Raw genomic sequence first — 26,690 nt, forward strand, 5'->3', positions numbered from 1 at the left:
GAACCATAACAATCTGAAATATATTATTTTTCTGTCAGCATCTATCAGTCCCTCTATCTCTTTTATTTCTACAAGTAGACAGTGGGAAACTCTGCGTAGCATAATGATCCAATTACCAAGGAACAAACTCATTTCCACCAAAATCAACATAAATTTGACAAGAAATCAATAAACATAACATTTAGAGAAAAATTGGGTCAAACGCCGTCTTATCTTTGGAGAATAAATCCCCTGACTAAACAAATGGTCTACTCCTCTGGCTCAATATTTGAGGCTTGCTCGTCTGATTAATATAAGATCAACAGACTGCCGTTAAACACACAATTTTTACTAAAGCCACATGGCATGCTCTGGAAATTATTCTTTCTGGAAACCTTGTATTGATTTGAGGAATTATAAAGCCTGAGCAGTAGCATCCTGAAGTTATAATTCAATATAAATATGTTTTTGAATGGCGCAGCTAATGGCAAAACAATGGTGATCCAAATTAAGGCAAAAAGTATCAATGTCACGAACAGAGAAACTCTGTGCGGCATGCCCAGCCTGATATAAATCCCTCAGGGATCATTTCCCCGAGATTTTGAATAAAAGCACTCATTGTGAGTGACTGACTCATAAAGTTACCTTCACGGCTTCACAAAGACACTAATCACAGAAATATTGATTTAGTTACTGCTAGCCTCCACTAGGCAGTTTAATCTAAATGATACTGAGGATGGATGAAGAATATTGCCAATGAGACAAGAAGTCTGCGGAAAAAGATTTAGAATCTTCATAATCCAATGCCACAGACAAGTTTTTTGTTTCACTTTTCTACTTTTTGTGCTCACTGCTATTTCTATACCTTAACTTAAAACCAGACACATTAAGGTATGCAGATAACATGCCTTGAAATATTTCATGTCATTTCACTTGGATAAAAGAGATCTAAAAGTATTCATTTTCTAAAATTTTCATCAATGATTCTGCCAATGAACAAAACATTAACTTGAGTGACACGCCTCTTTCCACACATGCATAAGAACAATCTATTGAGATTCTTTTATTCACTCAATTTTGATAAATTTGTTTGTTTTCCATCGTATGCTTGCATGCCAGTAATAATATTCAGGCCGAATCTAATAAGGCAGTGACATGGGAAATTGGTATTAATCCGTGTTATTACAAACCCACAAGCACATATCACCGAGGGTAGACCGTGTTCACACGGGGCCTAAATGACATGGACTGTTCACATCAACTGGCCTTATTTTAGTTCAAGTTGGTTCTGAAGTGAACACAGCCCCAGGACTCTCACACTAAGAAGACGACGACTACCTATACTACAGCATATTTTTGTTTCAGAAGAGGGCACACAATATCAAATATTTTGAGTTAAAAACTTAGTAAAAACAAAGTACTTTTCAACTTTTTTTTTTTTTGAAGTCAAACTAAATCATCACCAGCAACATGCAGAGGAAATTCGGATGCCGACAAAGCTTTTTTTAAATGTTCACACCTTGATGGCAATAATAAATGACTATCAGTACATGATTAGCAGTTCTGACAGGTGTTTTGGCTTTAATATATTTGTATATTTGGCCAAAAAGGGAGGAAACAGAAGCTTGTACATTAATCACTCATCTTTCCACCTAACCATCCAATTTCCTCATACCAACTTGAATGCCCCAGAAAACTGGGTGATAACAACCAGAAGACTTTTTGTTTTAAAATTAACTTCATACACATTTCATATATTTTCTTTTTATAGATTTATTACTTATCAAACTTAACATAAAAAGGTTTCAATGCATTATAATCAAATCCCATGCCATCCTCAACAAAAAGCAGTACATAATTTCAGAGAAGTATTCAAGATTTTTTTTTCTTTCCAAATTAAATGCCTTTTTTTCTCTTAAGATCATATCATGCAGGTTTTGTTTTCAACCCCCCCAAAAAAACAATATTTTCATCAAATCATTATACGGATGACAAAAGATAATTCAGATAGATAGACCGTCATTAACCAAGACAGATAGGCAAAAAGACAGACAGAGAGATATTATTTTGCAAATTGTCTTACGCTTTGGGGTAAATATGGTAGAGAAAGAGCTTATATCTGACATCACGTTTTTTCACCCAATCAGTGGTGCCCTGCACCTGTATGATCAGCTGTATCGCAGGTATGCCTGGAGTAATTACCCGTTTGCATGTAATCTGCTGCCAACTGACAGGTAATAAATCTGATGGAACCTCTCTTACAGAACAGGAGGGGAGAAGGGGAGGGGGGGGGACTCAAACCAAAATCCGAGAGGGAAATGGGATAATCGAAGATCATGACAGATTACTCGACTGGTCCACTGAGGTAACAATCTACATAAAATTGGGTTCTGTGAAATTCATACTGACATCTTTGCTTTAATATTCCATTTATATTAAAAAAAACTATTTCCTTTCTTTAAATATCACCTAAATGACATAAATTGAGAAACAAAATGTACTTAAAACACAAAACAATGTTAAGTTCTGTGTTAAAAGGGTAATGCAGGATCTGAAATTTCAGTACAAAATAATAGAAAGGGAAGTGAGTTTATCAGTGGTTAATTTTATCAGAAATGAAGTTAATGGTGTTTATCATTTCCATAATCATAACACTGATATAACACTTAGCATGGTTTCCACATTAGCCACAGAGATAGACTCTGATATCTTAGGCAAACACTTTTACCTTACTCTCTCGAGAATAAAAAAATATTCGATTAGACAAATATTTTATCTTGTTCCCTTGGTGAAGAACACTTTAACTCACCTCAACTCCATCAACACCTTATTCTACATTCATGAATTTGTATAACAATTCTACTTGTCTTGACATTGGACTTCACCTTGTCATTCAAAGTCAAACATCTTTAAAAAGTTATAAGTATTCATTTTCACAAGACTTATTTACTTGGTATGCATTATTTCAGGTTGATTTATAATGGACAATATTATCAGTCCTGTAAATTGTTTTAGCTCAGTTTTACAGTTCCTGATAAAATAATGAGTCGGATGTCTATTTCAAACCCTATGTTTATTGTTATCAGGCCTCTTGTGGCTCAAAACTTTTTATCTTCTCTTCTAGTTTGAACTAACATAGGTCAAACAGTCCTGAGTCAGAAATAGACTGAGCTTGATAACCGAGTTTTATCTTGTTAAAACTCCCTACACAAATAGACACCACTGCCAGTGTCACTCATCAGGCCTTTCTCTTTAGATTTCACTAATCTGGACAATAATAGATAGAATTCAAATCCTTGGTCAGGCCAATGCTCAAAACTGATATCTTACTTTTTTAGATTAAAGTAATTACTAGTCAATGCACAGATTCAGTTCACCGTCCTAACTTGATTGCTTTCATGAATTAGTAAAAGAAAAAAGAGAGGCAAAAAACTGGTCAGACTGATATCAAACACTTATAACAACAGCTCCCAGACTGTATTGAAAACAGCTCCCAGGAATAATTCCGTGTTTTTCTGAGATCTATCTGATTTAGGGTCTTGTAGTACAGATGTGAAGACCCAAACCAGTCCAGCCCCCCACCCACCCACCCACCCCTACTCAAAAAAATAAAATTAAAATAATATAATAATAAAATGCAAATTAATAATAATAATTTTTATTATTATTATATTATACCACAAAGAATAGTATCCCTTTCTTCACCAATTTTCCATCTAGGTGAGAAGAAAATATTTCGGTTTTGAAAAAGAAAGGGTGAGATATCTTGCTTGCTTTTTTATCCTACAGATGATACATGTTTAAAAAAAAGGTACAGCTCTTATATATATATATATCAGACCTACATGAAATCTGTTAATATAAAACCTGGGCGTTTTACTTGAAACCTTCCCCAATTTCCATGGCCCTATAGCTCTCACATTACAACCATCTGTATGTGTGTGAAAAATGAGAGAGGTTTGATTTCACGGCACACGTGTTAGTAGATATATCCCCCTTGGAAATGAAAACATGGTTTGTTCAGGTGCTGCAGCAGTTGTTTTTAGACTTTCTGGAGTGGAATGAGAATAAGTGCTCGTCTTATAAAAAAAATTAGTTCCTGCAGAAGATATTCTTTCCGTGCATTATTTGCATTCAGTGATCTGGGTCTTCTATAGGACACACCAAATCTTGTTGAGAGATCTTCCCATAACGTGTGAATTTCCGCAGCTTCCTACATTGATCTGTCCACCCCAGTCGTATACTTTTACAACACAGAACTGATGAATTTGGTGGCCGTTTAGGTAGTTCTGACAAAGGGGTATATCTTTTTGAAAGAAACATGGAAGACTTCATTTCAGCTTTGACAGAAAAACTTTGTTTGTCATGTGGAAGTCTATGGCTCAGGTGTGGATTCTTCATATTGTAATATAACCCTTTCACCTCTTCTCCTTGTTTTTCCCAAACAGTTATTTTCTATGGACACATTAAGCTCTAGTTGGTTTGATTAAATCACCATAGGAAATGCAAAAGGTGTGTTTAAACTGTTAACAGATTTGTACCATCAGTGGAAACGTGTAGCATTATCCAAAAATCCAATTCAACAACATTAAATTCTGATGGTCTTTAGGTGTTAAATGTCAAAAAATGACGTTTGAACATAAAAGGAACAATATTAGTCAGTGATTTTTTTATGTGAGCACAAACATTTGATAGCACAAACTGGGTGTGGAATATGTGAAAGCCTGAGCAAACAAGATTTATTCAAATCTCATCTCGATTAACTTTTCAATATTTGCCAAGCTGCTTCTTCTCACGTCCATATGCATAACATTAGAATACTAAATCAATTTCAAGCCATGCATTTCCCCTCTCATTCCCCTGGCCCCATACAATTATCATTACAAATTGACTCAGTTACCACTGATTATAGCAGTCAAATGTTTTCTAAACGACTCATTACTTCTCTACTTTTCATCCTCCTCGGATTTTCATAAAACCCACATTTTGTCCGTTTTTATATCACTATATAACTCCCCTCCCATCTCAGAATCCATTCAAAGCAACCAGGAAAATAAGAATGAAAAAGGGATTTAAAACACTTCCTTTATTGGCAACTTTCTGGTGTGCCATGCTGCACCTATACTGCTCCATACAATTGTTGGTAACTGCCATTCCTTCTTTGATGTAAATTTAATTAGCATTTCTATGTGCTAATGGCCTTTTGGTTTCTCCATAAATTGGCTACGAGTACTCGGTGACATCAACAAATCACCCATTCAACAACAACTGCAGCTGATCATAATGACACAAATACCGCGACTGCAGTGTGCAATTTTCACTGCACTTTTTTCTTTCCAATATTTCGAGTCAACAGAAGTCTCAGAATAACAATCATGGTACACGCTCAATGTACGTAAGTTATTCACATGTAATAGTATTGATGCATTAATTACAGCACAAACTGTGATTTGATAGATACAGTGGACAATGGGGACCCAGTGAATCAATAAACTGCCAGTATGCTTTTCAAACACACACGACACAATGGTACACTAACAACTGGGTAACTCGCCATTATACGGGTGAATAACTCTGAATAGCTGACACCCAAAGTCATAATTCTGGGGTGCTGATCCTTTCTGGCTGGAGGCACACAGCCACGTGCCCTGTGAAGTGGAGCGAACTGAATGATCCCTTAATTGTCTCATCTCCTAATCCACATACCTGGCCAGCGGTTCCATTTTCTTCCTTGTTTTTTTTTTTTTTTTAAATCCACAATTGAGATTGACAAGATTTTGATGGAGAACTGTTATTCATGTCAGGCAGCACATATTCAAGTCCTTTGAATGAGATGTCACGCTGAATCATAAATCCACTTTGCTTGTTTTTTTTTTTTTTCTTTTTTTTATATATCTTTTGTTCTTGTTGAATTTTTGAGAACCAAAGATGTCATAACAAGACCTGTACTTCTTAAAAACTTGAAAAAAAATAACATGCCCGCTCTAAAAGTGCTAATGGTAAATGTTCAGGTGTGCAAAGGCAGGGTTCAACTGCAAGCATGCCTAACGTACGTAAGTATATATGGTACGGCAAAAATCATCAAATCCTATTCATCAATATAGGTTGGGTAAGATTTGTGTAGAGAGTATATATACCAATCAAACGACGCAGGAAACCAAGATTGAATAATGAACATATGCAGCCACGGGGTTAGATATAGCGCAGGATTGGTAGGGGATATAGCCCACGGAGGATTGAGGGAGGGTGTAGTAAATACAAAATACCGGCATAAATTATTGATAAAATACAGTGGTAAAAACAGCGTGTGGCGAGTTGCGCCAGGCGAAAAATGTGCATGCAGGCTACCGCTTAAATATCATTGGAGCAGTTGGCAGGGATATGATATACAGTAACAGACCGCCGCGGCATCTTTTTCCACATAGCGCTAAAACTACTTCTGTCGAGCGCGCCGCTGTCTGTCAATGTACTCACTGTAAATGAATTTGATAAGAAAAATATCCGGCTCAACTAGACACCAACCACATCGACGACGGGTTAAAATAAATTCACTAAGCATGTTAGGAAAGTAAAACAGTTAACATACCTGGCGGGTGTAGAAAAGGTTGGGTATCTGGTGAGAAGGATAGGGAGCAACAGCACATGGGTTCCGTGAAATATACAAGCAAGGCATGAATAGCTGAGAAAAGTAGTCGTGAGCGGGGCAATCCACGCACCGCACGTTGGTCTCCTACGCTAATCCTTCTTCGTAAAATAGTCCGACTCAGATGAGATATGCCATCATATATACTTAACACTGCTCTCAACGACATTTTTATGTATCCTTTACTTATTTTACTTGGAAATATTTGTAGTAAGTCTTTTAATTAGGGCAGTATTACATATAGTCCCTTTAATGCGGATTAATTTAAAACAGGTGCGATGACGTATCTTTATAGGTCAAAGTTCAAGCAGCCATGTGACGAATAGTGACCTTTTCAACATGGTGGAGCTGAAAGAGGAATTGCGGTTTTTAGAGGAAAATAAATGGCTCCACGGTTACAATAGAGCGATTGATGAAGTTGTTGCTAAAGAATTTGACAGGCTGGGAGGTTTGTTGATGCTTATGTGCCTAAAACTAAAATATTTTTGAATGAACATCCATAAAAATCGGTAGATATGCAGCGTCATTGCCTCTGTTTACATTTGTCTATTTATAAATAAATACTTCAAATAATTTAATCTGTTTGTATTCGGTCTTCCAAGCTATCGCTAAATTTCAGGCTTTATTCCCTTGCTCACCACTAAGCTGTCCTTGTAAACACCGTAGGGCTTGTATACATAGAGTACAGTACTAGTAAGGTCCAAGTCAGATACTGGCATTTGTAGGGAGTGTGATGTCCACTGACAGGGTGGGGGAGCACTTGGACTTGTGACCATATGTGTAAGAAATATATCAAATGTATTGTTTTCAGCTATGCATCATCAGTCTGAATATTATCCAAAACTAGGTCTTCCTACATTGGTAGATCTTGGATTTTACTTGAGTAAAAAACATGGGTGTTTCTCTTTGTGCTAATAGGTGCAAAATGTGACTGATATTCAGTTATGGAGGAGAGGAGCCTAAGGTGTAATGTACAAGTATGTACATTGTCTATGTGTATAGTGTATAGTTCATAGTATTACTTAATCCATGCATTAGCACCCCTATTTGTGTTTTCTGATATATACTAATGTGTTAATGCACAAAAGGTGTAAAGTGATGACCAGTTTGCACATCCACAGTGATGTAGAAGGTCTCAAACCATCACGTTATCTCTCATCTCCTCAACCCCCTAAAAAGTTAACCAGTTTTCCCATTGACAGAGCCGTCAGTAAGGTAAGATTCATCATTATGTCTACTAGTTAGGCTGTCGTGAAATTAAAAACCTCCAATTGAGAACCAAAAAGGTACTTCTGAAAGCGTGAGGTAGGTTAAGTAATGATCCAATACTTTTCCCATCAGAAAGCAACCTAGTGCACAGAATCATGTACAATAGAAGTTGCATGACCAGCATGATTGTTTGAGAGTTTGTTTCTGGTGAGAATCAATTTCTAATGAATTTCTTGTCTGTACGTCACCGCCATGTATTATTTTACAACGATCAACCTGGTAAACAGGGACAAACAGGGTGCAAATAGGCAGTAGACAAAGAAACTACTATGAAAGTGTAAAATTTTATATTGCAAGATTAAATGTTACAAATTGACAGTGTAACAGAGCCCAAAGTAATTGTAAATTGTAGCAAAAAATGCTGATTGCATTTAGAAAATGTTTCAACCTGCTTTAGACTCTAAACAGTGAAAAAAAAAGCCAACTGAATAAAAGAAGTATACTGCACATGTACAGGTATAGGCCTGTCATGATAAGTCTAGCTAGTAAGCCTACAGTGCACGTGGCCTATACCCAAGGGATCTCCTTGAAATTAGAATTTTGACTAGCTGAATCATACTTCTTAACCATGCCAAGTGGTACTATTAGCCCTTGAAAACAAAGATTTTTGGGCCCACAAGAAGGCCCCAAACCCCACTTCAAGGGGATAAAGGTCACCTTTGCATTTGAGGCCTATCATTCCTAAAAAACCAGACCCTCTCTTCAAATAATCCTGGATCAGCCCCTGCAAACCTGTTGGTCATTCTTGTAGTGATTGTAAGTTTCTTCTTGATGTCTTAAATATCCCTTTTGCTTTTTGTGTCAGCACTAAAAATTTGGAATTTTTTGATGAAGAAATATCTTTGTTACAATAAAATGTCTGTGTTACCGTGCTGTATCTAGTTACTGTTAACAGTGTGTCTACTCCATTTTTTGGAGACTATGGTGACAGCAGGGTTTATTGGCAGTGTTGCTTAAAATAACCGATCCCGTTTTAGTCATTCACCTTAAACTAAATAAAGATTTTCTGCTAAAATGCCATGTAGTTCATTTAGACTTGTTAGCAGTAGAACACCCAAAAATTAAGAAGACAGTATTAAAAAAACAAAAAAGTTCATAAATTCATAAGCTAAGCAATCTTACTTGTTTGAGTTCTGCTTGGATCCCCTGTTGATGTAAAGTCAGCTGCTGACCCTGACTAAAAATGAAGATTTTACCAAATTTCCTTGGTATTCTTGTAGGTAGACATCTCTCAATGTAGAGCCACATTGTTTTTTTTTTTTTTTAGAAAGTCAACCCGAGTTTCTTCTAATCTTTATTGATATATGAGCTGGCAATATGGTGTCAATGAAATACATGTACCATTTAACTAGCATCATGTGTTGATGTTATGATGAACAAATAATATTCATAATTTCAACTGCACAGCTCGCTTTCAACATTCAGAGAGAAATTGTGATTTTTAAATGTTCATAAGCCAAAGATTACCATAATTATTTCTTTTGATGTGCATTTTTTAAAATGTCCATTAAGAAACTTTTCTGTTTTGATTTCAGTTGCCTTTGGACAACCCATACTTTATTGCTGTCTCACTTTTTGTACAAACATTTCCATTAACCTCACTTTTCATTCTGCACAGCTGGCAGCATTACAGTTTTATTAGAAAACTGCAGGTGGAGTTTGATATTTTTGTACAGGAAGTTTAGATTCAATGTTAACACTTATTAGCAAAGTTTAGGTTACATGCTATGTGTGCAAATTGATATTTTATTAAGTTACCCGAACTGTTTCTCCCAGGTCTGGTTTAAGTCATCTGCAAAAGTGAGAAATATACAATCAATACTTATTACTTTTGAGTAGTTATGTGGATAGAGACTGGCAAATTTCATTGTTAATGGTAAAATTTAGAACTCATAAATAGATGTATAGATCATGATTTTCTCAATGGTTTTGGGTAGGGTATACCTTGGTAATTAATGGAAAACTGTGGAGATTTGCAGGATAATTTTTCTTTTTGAATGTCTAGCAAAGTTTTTTTATAGAAATGTCTTTGGCCCGATTCAGAATAGGGGACTACTAGTAACTAGTCCGAGGGCACAATATGGCGACCCACTACAAAGCTTGCCAGCTAATAGATACTAAATGTATATATCCCGTGGGGTAGTATTCAAGTGGATCGGCCATATTTGACCCTCAGACTAGTTTAACCCCTATTCTGAATGGGGCTTTTTAGTTTAATGTTTCATGTGCCCCTTGAAGTACTCAAGTTTTCCAGGCTGTGCATATTCTATGTCACTTTAAAAAAACATATAAAAATGTTGTTTCACCCTGGTGTGATATATATATATATATATATATATATATATATATATATATATATATATATATATATATATATATATATATATATATATATATATATATATATATTTTTTTTTTTATTTAGAGATACTTCTTATGTGAGCCGGAGAGTTTTCAAACTTTCTAAAATGTGTTTAACTGGAAAATTTCAGGAGAAGCAGGGGGAGGGGGGTTATCTTTGCTTGTTCTAGATTCTGATGTTATTTTTGTGAATTTTTTCAGACACAGTATATTTGGACCATGCTGGGGCCACCCTGTATTCCAAACAGCAGATAGAGAACATCCATAAAGACTTGCTACACGGGGTGTATGGCAACCCTCATAGCAGGAATGCAAGTAGCTGCTTGACAAGTGACACCATCGAGCAAGTGAGATATAGGTATAGATTCCTGGTGTGATCATGCAACTGCACATGCCTGTGCTCACGGGCACGCACACGCACATACACACACACACACACACACACACACACACACACATCTGTATTGGAGGTACTTAAACTGATCCTGGTACCCCCTCCCATTCTCTCTCTCATTCTCTCTCTCTCTCTCTCTCTCTCTCTCTCTCTCTCTCTCTCTGCTAAAAATGAAATCAGTTTAGTGCTGGGTAAAACTACTAAAATTCTCTACAGTAGAACACATGGCACTGAAAAGAGTGTCATTCTAATTTGTCTAATGGATGGAAGTTATCATTGTAATGGTGGATCCTCATACTTCACACTACTCTACATATTATGATGTCTGTCAGGCGATTTCTGTCACCTTCATCTGCACTTGGAGGTGCGTCATGTCAGCCACTGGCTGGACACTTTTGATGGCTCTATTTGTCAAGACAATATTTTGAACAAAAGAAGTTTAAGATTTGAGATTTGGAGATCATAAGCCCTTAGGACTATATTTCATTGACCTAAAAAGTTTAGTAGGTTTGTGGATGAAATATGTCCTCAGATGATAAAATAGATTACAAGGGATTTGACTACCTGGGCTGGTTGCTTTCTTTCTTGATCTTATCAAGGAGGGACCCCTTTTCTGAACTGTCACTTGAAAGACTGGTGGTTGCTTGTGCACATATAGAATAGGCAGTGGTATCATGAGGGGTCATTCTTTCTTTGTTTTTGGACAGTTTTAATTTGGACCATTTAAGTTCCACAATAAGAAAGTTTTCATTTTAGTGAAAGAGCTGGTTGAGCAGTCTCTCTTAGTACTAGTGTCCTATCCCTATTTGGCCAATTTTTGGTACAGTTACAATTGATGCAGAGGTTTCTAATGAACCCAAAAGAAAGAAAAAAGACTATGAAGCCCTTAACAGTATGTTTTTGTATATTCAGTATTGCCAAAAGTCCATAATTCACACTCATTTTATTTCAACAGTTTATGTTATAGGAGGGAGGGTGATAAAAAAGAAAAAAAAAGAAACATTTCCTCTTTCCCTGCATTCTTAGTGGCCAAGTTGAAGTTGTCCTGACCTAGACAGACCCTAAAGAGTCTGCACTGAGGACAGGATTACAAATTGTTCAGCTCAGACAACAAACCTTTTGTAATCAATTTTGCCGTCTGCCAACACTCCTGAGCTACAAAGCAGGCTTCTCTTTATAACTCATTCAAACATATCCCCGTAAGTAAGAAAAATGCCTTGTTCTTCAATCTCAACACTTCTTTTCAGAAAAGAGTTCTAAATATATACTTGACAAATTCAGCCATCAAAGCTGTCCAGCCATGCACTGCTCTGATATGTTGGCTTTTCAACAAAAGACCTAAAAAAGGGGGCACAATTCTTTACCAAAATAGTAGGGAACTGTTTTGCATGAGGTATTAACTGCTGTTTTGATTGACCTTACACCAAATCTGTCTCATAGAAATGTACAACAAAATATATTGCAGTCGCATTTAAGTGTAAACTTGCAGGTTGTACTTATTCAAGGGATAACAACTGTTCATTTTGGCCAAAAAATGGGGTTTTCTTTTGGTAAATGTTAATTTCCACATACTGACCAATGGTTGATGAATCTTTTCTGACATTCAAAGTTATGGCCCCTCTTTCTCTGTCCCCCTCTCTCTCTCTCTCTCTCTCTCTCTCTGTGTGTGTGTGTGTGTGTGTGTGTGTGTGTGTGTGCGTATGTATGTTTGTGATATGATAATCTTTAGTTAGCAAGTGGTCAGACTTCAATCAGATATTTTGTTCACTCGGGTATCAGTTGAAGAAATCTGTGTCTCTATTCAAGGTGATAGTATCAAATGTGTACAAAGTGTCAGTAATGAAAAGAAACATTTTACCTGCTTAGTGCTTCACGGTATGTGTAGTTTCACTGACAGTTGCACTTTGTCACTCAGCACGTACCAGCAGGTACAATATATTATAACAGGTTCTATCTCTATTCTTTGTTTCGAAAAAAACAAAGCCTGTGTTTGTTATACAACAAAGACTACTTATTGTATAACATACATCTAAAATGGAATGCTATTTTTTCTTGCCCTGCTTTAACTTGGGTGCAGTGTTAATCCTTGGCATTTTAACACTAAAGTTCATTTTGTGGTAGCTAAATCTATTGCAAACTATATAGAAGGTTAGGTAATTGTGTCATTATGAATGGGGATCACTAGAGGTAACCCAGTCTCATGACTTATATAGTTTAAAATCAAGCGAGATTTTGTTGAATTTAGAGGAAAGTGGGATCAAATATAATTTGGTAAACTGGCTAGTGCAGTGCAACAATGAATAAAAGATGGGGAATTTTTTCAACATACATTTTTCTGGTTGTTTTTCTCTTATGTTCACAACCCTATGAATTTATGATATTTATAGAGTGTCACCTTTGCATTGCTTTATAAGACATACATTTCAAAGTGTATACAGCTTCAACCTCATCACTACAATGTAGCTCTCACTTCACGCAAATTGAGAAAAGCCTGTCTGTTGACACAATAATTATTAATTGGTGTCTGTGATTAATATTGGTAGTGTGTTTTGCACAAGATGGCACCACAATATGTAGCTACTGAGAGTTCCATACATAAGTTACTGAGATTGGAAGTAGACATGGTCATACTGTCAAACCCTCAACTTGCTATCTAGTCAGCTAGTGATGTCATTCTATTCATTTTGTTACCGGTTTGCGTGAATCTTCACAATCATTAGTGGTGCTGTTGTTAACAATTTTTGGTCTTTTTGTACAGTTTAATTTTCTTTAAAACACCAATTTTTGAAGGTTTTTTTTTTTTTGTGTGATTTTTTAACTATTAAGAATACAACTTCAAATTACCAACATTTAATTTATATAGCTTATGCATATTTTCAAATGACGACCAGCATATTTTCCTTGTCACACTAAAGCTTTATTAATGTATTTTCAGAGTTTTGGATTTTTTCAACACCAATTCCAATGAATACAGCGTGATTTTCACACCTGGCTGCACAGCTGCACTCAAACTACTCAGCGAAACGTTTGATTTTACAAATGGCTTCTGCCAGGCTACCGTATCAAGTCGATGCCAGTCAAGCGCAGCAGGCATCAAGAAGCCTAATGCTGGCCAACCTGCGTCTGAGAGGAGATTTCCTGAAAACATGAAGAATACCAAGCTTCACATAGTAAGGGAGGATGAATCACCATGGCAACACAGGGCTTCTGGTCTGACAGAAGTACCAAGTTTATTGAGGCCTCATGAAGATAGAGGTCAATATGGAGATACCAACATTTTCTTGACAGACGACCTCCAAGATTCTCAACAGGATATGACCAATCAAAAAGCCTCTCTGGTCAAGAGCGGGATTGTAAAGAAGCCGTCTGTTTGCGCTGGTTATACTTGTTCTCAGCATGTTAAAAGTGATGGCTGTAATACCTCTGGCGCCAGTGATGAATTACGCAGTGATGACAAGACCATATCAAAGCCAAAAGAGGGCCCTACGCACAGGTGTGAGATACCAAGCACCATCTCCACTACAGATCAGAGTTATAACAGGAAACTTGAATTATCTGATTTGATTTACTCAGGCCCAGAAAGAAATATTGATTGTAAATTGGACTCCTCAGATTTGCTACCTAATGTAAACTCTGATCAGAGCCATGCGGTAGATCTTGAATCAAAAGTCAGTATTTTGAGGGAGGGTAGCTCAGAATCCAGACAGACTTTTAATGAAGAGCCGGAGGAAACTGTAGCTCTTGAACCAACCATGAGCGATATCAAACTAGTTGAAAACCCCATTAGAACTGAGGCAATGCCAATTTCCGGGGAAGAGTGCCAAAAGGTCACAAGCACTTGTTCATTAGAAAGAAGCAGCAAGTCCGTTTTGCTACAGACATCCTCACAACATGGGGTAGGCATACCTGGAAAGTCAAGGATTATTAGCGAAGATAAGGTATCAAATGAACAGGTGTCCCAAGGTGTTATGCACTCAGACTCCCGGGGTACACCTGGGGATCAGGTTATGAATCTATCCCAGCATGCAACAGCAGATTTCGGGGTGACCCAGCGGGGCTGTTTCTGCTATCTTGCCCAAAATCACACCTCCGTCATAGGAATGCGGGAGATTGTTGCAGAGCGAGGGGCACATCTCTTGTGTGTCAGTGAGAAGGAACTTTTGAAGCTGGCTAGTAAAACATCCCAAAATGGCAACATGTCTGCTCATAAAACTGTCACCGTAACTACTCAAAGGAATGCACCCAACTGTTTATTTGCATACCCTGCCCAGTGTAACTTTTCAGGGAGGAAGTATCCGTTAGTGTGGTTGGATAAAATAAAGAATGGTAAATTAGAACTGACAGAACACCACCCTGGCAACTGGTTCACTGTTTTAGATGCAGCCTCATTTGTGAGCACTTCCAAGTTAGACCTCCAACTGCACAGCCCTGATTTTGTCACCTTGTCATTTTACAAAATATTTGGCTTTCCTACTGGTATAGGTAAGATATCTATTTGTAACAAGAAGGAAGCCATGTTGATATGAGATGTAGTGGCTGCTCCAGGATATCAATAAGCCCCTGTCTACCTCATCACCTGCTAACTCCCTCCCCCACAAAAAAAAAAGAGAAAAAAGTCCAAATGCACCTTTGTGTATCACTTTTTTCTCTGTCAACAACTGCACTATTATAGAGAGTGATCAAAAGAGGATTGCCCTAGATACAAAGGCAAGTCATTAGTGCAAATTGCCACAGAATGCTTTCATATGTAGTTTGTTTTAATACTAGGAGTGATGTGAAAGGATTTTATTCAGTTCGAGTGGGAAATTAATCAGCTTCATTACAAATAACCAGTTCTAATACTGTTAGGTTGTTGCTATATATCATCTGTTCATCTGTCTGTCTCTATATTTAGTCCTGTTGAACACTTTCATGGAGGGTTGCCCAGGGCAATGAACTTGGGTAAAAACTTGAAAATTTCATCACTTAGAAATTAATTCATATTTTAAAATGCTTGAATTTGACATGACCATATTAGTTGACAAACCTTTCAAAATTATCAAGAGGCCCATTTTCAAGTTTCATAAAATTTTCAAAGTGAAAAAATAATGCCAGCAGAGAATCGTCTTCCAACAAAAATTTCAAGATCAACTAAATTTTCATGTTTTTACTGTAACTTGTCGTTGTTTTGTGTTGGCTGTCTGCTTTGGGCTTTCCAGGGCATTTTGTCACAGACTCTTGCCATGGTTCTGGTTTAGCAAAGTAGTTGGGGTGTTTTAATGTATTGTAGATAGGGTTCTGCTACGTAAAGATGGTGGTATATGCCCATTAGGTGGTGTTATATACACTCCCATGTACAGTTAACTAGTTTTCAATCACTGCCCATTTTGACAAGAGAGTATTTTGATAACATGGTATATCATCTTAAAAGGATTGCATGTTTATTAACTTAACTTCATGCTGAAATAACAGGAATATCATTTGTATATTTTAACGTTAAAAAAAATTAAGTGTGTCTGCAAACTGGATAATGTCAACAAGTTTCTAAAATTACATCTGACATTTTTACTCAAGAGGAAGTGAACCCAACACGTGTGTGTATATGTTTTTTATGACATTGTAATTGCTCTGCAGGTACGTTTCAATTACAGAAAGTTGAAAGTCATTCTGTGCAAGAATTTGTTTTAGCACAGGGCTTGTTTATTGTGCAGTTGTGACAGCCTGTCTTAGAACAAATATTTCTCAGCAGATCTTGATTGCAACCTTTTGTTATAAGCCATTCATGTCCGTAGACACAGCGCTAGGTGTAGCTTGGTACCTTGAGGCTTATTCCCAATGAAACACTTGTTCCACTTAGATCGATCTAATTCTGTGGGGACTCTCACTGATTGCAATCAGATGAACACATTCATGTGTCTCCTACTGAATGCGAGTCATCATCATCATCATTCCTCTTCGTCCCGTGTGGGACATAAGGTCACTTCTTTCCACTTGGCCCTATCTCTGGCTATGTGCTGGGCCTGTCCCCATGTGAGGTCCCACTGAATGTGAGTAGAATAAAGAAAAGCTGGTGATTATACGAATACGTTAGAAACAAGAGACGGCTTGTTTATCTTTTAATCTGAAATCTGATTGCTTTCAGTGAGAGTCCCCAGGGAGTTGGATCAATCTGTGTAATACAAAAATTTCATTTATGGTGAGGACATCAATCGGATAAGACAGGCTGCCTGAATTTAGATAAACCTTGTAATAATTTGGTTTTCTAAGATATGGTGTTGAGTTAAACCAGTGTAAATGCACTGTTAATTCACCTATGTGAAGTCAAAAGAGTAAACTTGGTTTCTTCAAAGCAAATTTGTACTAAAATGTATGTTGTAGTGTACATTTATTGATTTTGTAATTTACTATTCATTGGTAAAGTTTATACTAAATTTTTATGGGTTTTCTTTAAGAGCACACGTGGCCATAGAGTTGGGCATGTGGCTGAGAATGTCTCTCTCACCTGTGTTGCAATTTAATCTGAAATAAACATCTTATATAGTAGATATTTCCTTTCATTGACAGGTTTGTGTCTTTTAATTCATGCCACGTAAAGATTTTAGCCTTATGAAAGTATATATATAAGCATTAGATGCTCTTGTATGGTAGCTGGGGAGTAGACTGAAACCCAGGGAAGTGGATATGGGAAATGTACTGGGAAACCTAATGTGGTAGGGATACACAGCATACTGGGAAACCAAGTGTGGTAGAGATAGGCTATAAACTGGGAAACCAAGTGTGGTAGAAATAGGCAATATGCTGGGAAACCAAGTGTGGTAGAGATAGGCAATATACTGGGAAACCAAGTGTGGTAGAGATAGGCTATAAACTGGGAAACCAAGTGTGGTAGAGATAGGCAATATACTGGAAAACCAAGTGGGGTAGAGCCAGGCAATATACTGGGAAACCAAGTGTGGTGGAGATAGGCAATATACTGGGAAACCAAGTGTGGTGGAGATAGGCAATATACTGGGAAACTTAGGGTGTTAAAGGTAGGAATTTGAAATGTCATGCCCGTTACCCCTTAACACATGCTCTTCTCAGTGGGTCTTCACTGGCAGAGAGCTGCTGTCACCAAACTGACCCGGTCAGTTATTACATAGTATCTGTATACTATAGGCTTCCTTATTTTCTAATGCATCAGTGCAATACCCGGGCAAAACATATTGAAAGCATTATTGGTTCAGAAGTGCAACTGAAAAACCAGTCACAAACAATTAATGCTGTAATGGTGATGAATATTTCTCCCATAAAAAAAGTGGTACGCTTCATGTACAGGGGAATCCAGATAATTGGAGCATGTTTGTTTGTTTGTTTGTTCTTCATAACAACAACTGCCATTATAATCTTTAAGTTATTTTTCCTTCTTTTTTGTACTTACTACATAAAAGAATTAAAAGAAGATATTTCAATTAATTTGATAACCTGAAATTTTTCTACATTTCACAATTCATGAATCTGTGAAGATCTATTGAACTTTTAGCAAAAAAGAATTAAAAATCTGATGCAAATTAAGTTTAATTTTGAAGATAATGAGTAATCAGTTTAAAGTTGGCATATTAAGTATTAAAAGGGGGTCTTATCCATTTAATATTTGTATCTTTTTATAATGTATGTTGTATACTGTATTTTTTATATAGAAAGCCTATAAATGTAAAAACATTCATGTGCTTACTAAATTATTAAGAATTAAGGTTGTTTACAGAATTAATGCAGTCATGATTTAAAAAGTATTATTATTATTATTATTATTATTATTGCCAACAGGTGCTCTCCTGGTCAAGAACACATCTGCCCACACCCTGGACAAGAGATATTTTGGTGGGGGCACAGTGGCTATGAATCTACCTGGAGAGAGAACACATGCCAGCAGCCCTGATCTAGCTCAAAGGTTGGTTACACACTGAATTTTTTATATTAATATTACTTTTCATCTATATCCCTTACTGTACTTATTAAATGATAATGTAGGTAATGTCTTCCTTGTGAGGCCACAAAGTTATTAGGAAAAAGTTAGCACATTATCTCAACTGTATGTGCAAAAATTCCTAAAACACTTGTATAGAATGGCTGTTTGTGATCAGTATATGATACACAGTGATGAGTAGACTAGTGGAGATAATTCAGAATTGTAGTCATAAATTATCATTGTGGAAGACAACCTAAACCAGTTTTCTCCCTATACAATGTCTACCGGTGTAACAGTAACATGACCAGCGTCTGTTCACTTCTCCAGACAGAGGACTGGTGTGAGGAATTTGTAGAGGATGTTATTCTACGTTGTAACTCCTCAATTTTTTTTACTTGTTAAAACAGTTGAAACTGAAAAAAAAAAAATTAGAAAACAGCAAAAAAAAGGAGAACAGACAGTAATTGTCAAAGTACCAGTTTACAAGTTCCTAATTACATTTTTTCTTTCATTTTTTTTCTCATTGAATTGTTTTGTATATTTTTTTCTTGTTTTGTCTGACAAGTCTTTCTGCCTGCCCTCTCATCAGTATCCTTACTGACTCGTATAATAAGAGAGAGGAAACTTTGACCTTACATCTTGTTTCAGAATAAAACATGCTTGTTCTTGTCAATTACAATCAGTTTTACAATATAAGTTACCCTGCGAATGGGTTTTACTTTGAACATTGTAAAATTCCTTTTAATATAGTTGATTGGGACTTCAAAATTTTCCAGATTGAACAGATATTTTAGATTTTCATTACAATTCCACTTAAGAAAAGAAGCAATAAAAATGTTACATAATCATTATAATAATGTTGTAATAATTAAAATTTTGTAAAACGTCCAAATAGTTAATTGGTTTAAGTCAGAAATACCCATCACTAAAAAGGTGGCATAAATAAGGAATAATTTAGAAAAATTAAATGACAGGAAGAAATGAGAAGTGATAATTTTGTAGGTAAATACTGTAAGTTAGGAACTGCTGGGTGAGGAGGAAAATGTGGTCTAATGTTGAGATTGCATTAGGTGTGATGGCATTGCAGTATATTTGTTATAATGATAGTCATAGAAACCCATATTTGTATGCACACTGGTAAATTAAAACCAGTACACTTAAACTGAAAACAGTAAGTTGTCAATTTCTTGGGCGAAATAAAGTTGGATTACTTGGTATTTAGAATATCCTCATAAACTCCTTAATATATAGCAGCTGTATGAGTAAGCTTACAGGGATAATAACTTTTCGTTTGAGATCTATATTTCACAATAAAAACGTTGTGAACAACTCATAGAAATATAATATCTTCTGTTTTACCTCAAAAACGGCAGTTATAGCTATTATTCTGATATCTGAGCTTGTTTGTAGACCATGTGACCTCTATGGATGGCTATACTCTGTTATAATCTCTTAAGAGATTCTAACAAAAAAAAAGAAACTTTTTAGAAAAAAAAACCAGGGACTAACTTTGAATGTAAAAATGGATTAATTAACCATTAGTAAGTATGGGGAAATTGTTGTTTACTCCAGGAAAATTCATTTAATATTATCCCTTTAACAGCCTTAAATTTGCATCTGATAGCAAGAATATGTCAGAAGAATTAACTTGTATAACTCTGATTACTTTCTTGTTTTCTAGATTTGAAGATGGTACTGTCCCATTCCTGGACATTATAGCCCTAAGACATGGATTTGATGCCTTAGATAAACTAACAGGTACATACTTTACCATTATATGGTCATTTACCCATCATTACTGAGAGCACTGGAGTATCCGAAACATCAAGATGAGTGGGTAAAAAGATTTTCCAAATTCCTTCTCTCCCTCTGAAGTTATGTTTGTTAAAAATGTGCTGTGCTTTGGGACACTTTGCAGTGTTTGTATGCATGGGCCTCTGATCATTTATTTTCTGCTGTTTGTCAATGACAGTGGGGTTGGGGTGGAGGAGGTGTGGAAAGCTGAATCCACCATTTTGTTCTGAAAAAGGAGAAAGAGGAGTGAAAAGATAATTCATACCCATTCTGTTCCTTGGTCTCAGGTGGAATGGACATAGTGTCCAGTCACGTCTTCTCTCTGGCCAGGTATGTCCACCACCATCTTGGCTCCTATCGCCATGGCAACGGGACCCCAGTTGTCAAGCTCTACTCAGACATGGACTATGAAGATATCGACACACAGGGCGGGATTGTTAATTTCAATCTCCTCCGAGCTAATGGTGAATATGTGGGATTTGCCGAGGTGAGGCATCCTTTGACCTTACTGCCGTTTATATCCTTAAAATGGCTGTCTATTCTAATCAAAATTTTGAGTTTGTTTTACATTGCTGTATTGATTTTGATTATCATAAGAATTTTGAAAAACATAATATTTAAAGAAATGAAATTGAAATGAATTGACATAAAAATGATAGCACCAAGTCATTTTTCAGGTTAATAAAATGGCTCAGCTGTATAACATAGAGATCAGAACAGGCTGTTTCTGTAACATTGGTGCTTGTCAGTACTACCTGAACCTGACATCTGCTCAAATAAAGGACAATTACCAGGTGAGCGTGTTATCATCCTAGTATTGGTGCTAGCAGGACCGACACCATACTAACCTGTCCATAGCAGATATTGAATTTATTTTTGTGTTTGGCATTTATTTTAAAAAAAAACTTTATTAATTTAATTCGTATTCATATTCATTGTGATGAAATTACTCAAGTTGAGGCCCTGTCAAAATATTTTTTTTCTAACATAAAGAGAATCAATCATGCATGTATATTTGAAATATGTACACTGGTTTAAAGTTATTTGAAACAAATTTTACTTTCTCAATTCAACTTATAATGTTAAAAACAAATGTTTTGCTTTTTAGTCTGGTCATGTGTGTGGGGATGACAAAGATCTAATCAATGGAGTCCCTACAGGTAGTGTTCGGATCTCTTTCGGGTACATGTCAACATTTCGTGATGCAAGAAAATTCCTGGACTTCATCGAAAATTGCTTTGTTGAGGCTGAACCACAAATGGTGCCAATAAATTGTGGAAGTGGCCATCAGGGGATGTTACGAAATAATAGCAATCCCAGCCAAAACGGGGATCTCCCACCAGCAGAATTCTCCCCTTCACTTAACAATCAAAATGAATCTTCAGTAATTGGTGCTACATCTGATTGTGATAGGCTCTATGCGGGTAAACAAAAAGTATTGGGACAAAATAACGATCAGTCATTTCTCTGTGATAAACCAATTGATAAAACAAAATCTCTAGTCTTTTCTGAGGAAATACCCAAAAGTCAACCTTTACAGCAAGCAGGGTCAAATTCTACTGCACAGGAACATACAAATGCATCTTATAGGTCAAGTCCCCCTTTACAGGATATTATTGTAAATGACAAAGTGCAGTCTAACACTGGCCTGTCCACTGGGGAAAATGAGAAGGACTTATTGGCAACCAAGAGTAGTGTTGAAGACAGACAGCTTGTAGTGCCTGTGTTGGGTTGCATGGAGATGACTCTGCAATTATCCACCGATACGGAGCAGACAGAAAGGACAAAAAATGAGTCCTCTTCCCCTGACCCAGTATTACTGGCTATTTCTGAAAGGAACAGTTCCAGGGTAGAGGCAGTTCCAGATTTCTCAGATGGAGAAGATGGACCCAACAGGATTCTGAAACGTATCTTCTTGTATCCTGTGAAATCCTGTGCAGCATTTGAGGTTAGACTTTTTTCATTCAGTTGTCAGTAATAAATTTCAACAAATAATTTGACAATGAAAATGTATCAGTCACATATGGACACATTGGTGTTATTGTCATTCTTCAGAATCTAATATAGTGTCACTATATCCTAAGTGTCCGTAAAGGTGGCACAGGTTACCATAACAACTGTCATTAAAGATATCATAGGTGTCACAGTACCATAGTCATTGTCCTGATAGTTATTACTGTTATTGTAACAGAACATTGTTACATTGTCATAATCATGGTTGAGGCATCACTATCAGATCATTACATACTACCATTATTGTTACTGTCACAGTCTCTATATGATAAAGGCTACGTATACTGTGGTTGCAGGTATCTGAGTGGGAGATAGGGCCCAAGGGGTTTCTCTATGACAGGCACTGGATGATTGTATCAGAGAGTGGAGTGTGTCTAAGCCAAAAGAGGGAGACCAAGTTGTGCCTCATTAAACCAAAAATTCTGCTCCATGAACAAGTGCTTGTTCTTAATTTTCCAGGTGAGTGTTATTCTGTACCTGGGCTCTTGCTGACAGGCATTTGGTACATATTTAGTTATGCCATGTGGTTAGTCACTGTGCCATTAGTTTCAGTTAGTTGGCTTACATAAGGGAATATATTATGCGAGTCCTGAAAATGTATTTAAATATACATGTGTTGTATAAATTCTCAATTTTAACAGAAAATTTGTTAAGTGTTGTGAAGTGTTGCCTTGTTTGATTTCAGGTCTCCAATCAGTAAGAGTTCCACTCATCCAAAGTGACTCCAACACAGTAGACTTGAAAATGTGTCATAGTAAAGTTTGTGGAGACAGGTGAGGCATACCATTATGGTGTAGAGCATATGAGTATTGAGAACGAGACTGGGATTTAGAAAAAAATCATACAAAGAGTTTATTTGAACACAAAGGATAACTGAAAGTGATGTGTTCTCAGACCAGTTCTATAGAATAAATTTTGTGATTACAGGATAAAGCAAATACTCAACTGCAAAATGTAATTTCTTGTATTCTCAATTGTCTCAGAATTGAAGGCCTAGATTGTGGAGAGAAGGCAGCTCACTGGCTAGCACAGGCTCTGGGAAAACCAGGTTGTCGACTTATACAGCAGTATTCTGAGGACACAAGGACTTCAAAATTACCTCAAGAAGGTAGGAGTTTCAGTTACTCGTATTACTCTTCTTTTTAAGTGTTTGCATATTATTTCTTAAAAAGTTCTGTTGCAAGAGTGAAAACTTTGTTCATATGGTTAAATGAATCAAGTAAAATAAAGCTCAACTGGTTGCTTGACCATGCAAACAATTTTGGTGAGTTTTTTAAGGTTGCCAAAATATAATTGGCCCCTAGATTGATTTTAATTTGCAAATTTCCTTTAAGATGGTGCTGGTGATGCTCAGCTTTCCTTGGCCAATGAGTCCCAGTTTTTACTGATCAACAGAAACAGTGTTTTGGATCTTATGGACAAGGTTGCAGAGAGAAATCTGTACAGTTTGGACAGTGCAGTAAGAACAACTGAAGTACATGGTAAATCATTGTTGTTAATGATGTCTTGTTTTTACCTTTTTGACTAAAACTTGGTTTACTATGTCATCTACAACTTGAAATTTGTATAATACTGTTGAAAACCTCTTAAATAATTGAACTAATTCTAAACCCTGGATCCCTGTAATAAATTTGTAGTTGTCCAGTTAGATTTGTGGGAGTAAAATGCCACATGTTTGTTTTTTAGCAGTTAAACCATGTTTGCCATTTTCCACTTCAGATGTTGAAGCTTATGTCTGTCGCTTCCGTGCTAACTTGGTGGTGGATGGAGTAGAAGCTTTCCAAGAAGATGATTGGACAAAAGTTCAAATAGGGCAGCATGTATTCCTGGTAAAATTTTGATTATTTTCATGTGCATGATTGAGCCTTCAAGAATACCTCATGTTAAGTATTTTCCTTACACATCTTATAATTTTTTAAGTTAAATAAGAGGAACTTTAAGATCAGATTTAAGAGAGAGATAATGGCCATTCTTTCACAAATACCAAAAAGATATGAATTGTATTTAAAGAAACATGATTTTTTTCTCAGAAGTTCATGTGCGATGGTGATTACACTGTTAATCATTTTGTAATAATTCATCAAAATTGACAAAAATCATATTTTTCTGCTTTATGTCAGTACAGTTGACAGCTTTGCTGCTTCTTTTGAAATATGGATTTGCTTTTCATTACCATGGCCATTGACATAAAAACAACACCAAATGATGAGTTTAAAGAATTTAACATTTGACATAAAAAGTATGTTTTGTCCTCCCTAGAGCCAAGGTTTATGCAGCAGGTGCCAGATGGTTTGTGTGGACCAGAAGACAGGAAACCGGTCCAAAGAACCTCTGAGGACACTTGCCACATTCAGAGGAAGAAAGGTGTGTAGGCTCATGATGGATATTTAAAAATGTTTCTGTTACATGTATTATTTCTTCTTCTTCTTCTTCTTGGTTGTCTGTCGTGTGGCAGGTTTAGCTTCTCCCACTCGATCCATCTCGATCTACAGCCCTTCGTTTGATCTCACCATAACTTTCTGTTCTGCTGTTTTCTTTCTTCTTACGCCAGTGGCTGAACATTGCCATTCTCTGCATTCTTTTTGCCTCTTTTACCATTTAACCTTGCTCCTTTTATTTGTCAGATTCCTTTTGGGATTCATCTGCAGCACCAGCCTAACCAGTACCAAAGTGTCACTGTGAAGATTGGAGACATAGTGTTACCATCAGTGTCACTGTGAAGATAAGAGACCTAGTGTTACCATCAGTGTCACTGTGAAGATTGGAGACCTAGTGTTACCATCAGTGTCACTGTGAAGATAGGAGACCTAGTGTTACCATCAATGTCACTGTGAAGATAGGAGACCTAGTGTTACCATCAGTGTCACTGTGAAGATAAGAGACCTAGTGTTACCATCAGTGTCACTGTGAAGATTGGAGACCTAGTGTTACCATCAGTGTCACTGTGAAGATAGGAGACCTAGTGTTACCATCAGTGTCACTGTGAAGATTGGAGACCTAGTGTTACCATCAGTGTCACTGTGAAGATAGGAGACCTAGTGTTACCATCAGTGTCACTGTGAAGATAGGAGACCTAGTGTTACCATCAGTGTCACTGTGAAGATAGGAGACCTAGTGTTACCATCAGTGTCACTGTGAAGATAGGAGACCTAGTGTTACCATCAGTGTCACTGTGAAGATAGGAGACCTAGTGTTACCATCATTGTCACTGTGAAGATAGGAGACCTAGTGTTACCATCAGTGTCACTGTGAAGATAGGAGACAGTTTGTTATTCAAAGGCTGATACTATAACTGATACATTGGTGAATAGTGCTAAGTTCCATAATAACACACACTGAGGAAGTGTGAATTAACTTTGTGAGGTTTAGCTTCCATTTTGTGTAGAAAGTGAAAAGTTTAACTTAGGATCATTATGAGAAGACTGAAATAATATATGAAATGTTTAATTTTGAAAATTTTGTGCATAATATAATAAAACATGACTATATAAAATCTCCATCAGTGTTATTTTTTCTTTGATGACATAATATTATATACAGTGCATAACATTCTTCACGTGAAAATTTCCAATGAATGCATTACAAGGTTTTTGAGACGCCGAGATCCCATGGCAAAGTTTCAGTTTCATCTTTTCTATCAGAGGTATCAATGACTCGATCCTTTATTAGCTTCCGTGCTAGTAAGATGCTACAGTGACAAGCAACCAGGAATTGCTACTATGTTTATTTGCATTCTAGACACTGAAAATGAGAAATTACGCGAAGGCAATTGCGACGGTATTAACTCTTGCGGTCGCAAATTGCGATACTAGCAAGAAAGGCAATAGCGCCGAATCGCAGATTTTGAGATGCTTTCGAACATGCGAGCCCAGGTTTAACTTCCAACGAATGGTGCAACGTGTATGTATGATTTTAATAAAAGTGCTAGGGCATGTAAACAGAAAAGATATATGTCGTTTGTGCTGTGGTGTGTTAATTTATCTACTTAAAAATTGCGAGACAATATGAAATGCAATATGAAACTAACTTTTTGTGGCAAAAATGCAACTTTAAAAGAAAATTCTTATCGAAACGCACTGAAAACACCTTGCTCGGTAAAATAAGTGCTTTTTACTCTTTATTTCCTATTGACGTTGAGGCAGAGGGTCGCATTATTATTATTATTATTATTATTATTATTATTATTATTATTATTATTATTATGAAAAAGTTACATTTCAATGAACGAGGTTTATACAAATCTCTTCAAATTAATAATCTCCACAAAATTACATTGCTCGTCAATTCTCTCAGAGGGTCAATATCTTTTG

General features: G+C 36.5%; 2 protein-coding genes across 5 annotated transcripts in view; one reads left to right on the plus strand and one right to left on the minus strand.

The window, feature by feature from the left end:
• Positions 1–6,714, minus strand: part of LOC106161611 (poly(rC)-binding protein 3) — a 124,394-nt gene extending 117,680 nt beyond the window's left edge. For 3 of the 4 annotated variants that reach the window (XM_087017958.1, XM_087017959.1, XM_087017957.1), the window contains exon 1: positions 5,686–6,699. The gene's annotated coding sequence lies outside the window, so the exon portion shown is untranslated. Of the gene's footprint in view, positions 1–5,685 lie in introns of all 4 variants that reach the window. The other variant, XM_013538621.3, reaches the window with a different exon arrangement.
• A 193-nt stretch (positions 6,715–6,907) lies between these two features.
• On the plus strand, positions 6,908–25,877 carry LOC106161604 (molybdenum cofactor sulfurase-like). The gene is made up of 15 exons (XM_013538607.3): positions 6,908–7,070; positions 10,454–10,610; positions 13,582–15,128; positions 18,432–18,555; positions 20,255–20,331; positions 20,655–20,854; positions 21,045–21,161; positions 21,476–22,315; positions 22,677–22,839; positions 23,066–23,153; positions 23,364–23,488; positions 23,715–23,861; positions 24,100–24,209; positions 24,640–24,744; positions 25,005–25,877. Exons 1-15 carry the CDS (start codon positions 6,962–6,964, stop codon positions 25,098–25,100), a joined length of 4,005 nt encoding a protein of 1,334 aa, XP_013394061.2. The 5' UTR covers positions 6,908–6,961; the 3' UTR covers positions 25,101–25,877.
• The last annotated feature ends 813 nt before the right edge of the window (positions 25,878–26,690 follow it).

Source organism: Lingula anatina, chromosome 7, assembly GCF_051362555.1.
Source record: "Lingula anatina isolate TDL-2025a chromosome 7, LinAna3.0, whole genome shotgun sequence".
NCBI classification, from domain to species: Eukaryota; Metazoa; Brachiopoda; class Lingulata; order Lingulida; family Lingulidae; genus Lingula; species Lingula anatina.

What these genes read in the sequence shown, in the direction of transcription:
- LOC106161604 (XM_013538607.3), top strand. Translation starts at nt 6,962, where the DNA reads ATGGTGGAGCTGAAAGAGGAATTGCGGTTTTTAGAGGAAAATAAATGG. An exon ending in AAGAACAACTGAAGTACATG is followed by an intron (nt 23,862 to 24,099) that starts GTAAATCATTGT and finishes TTTCCACTTCAG; the next exon opens with ATGTTGAAGCTTATGTCTGT. An exon ending in TAGGGCAGCATGTATTCCTG is followed by an intron (nt 24,210 to 24,639) that starts GTAAAATTTTGA and finishes TGTCCTCCCTAG; the next exon opens with AGCCAAGGTTTATGCAGCAG.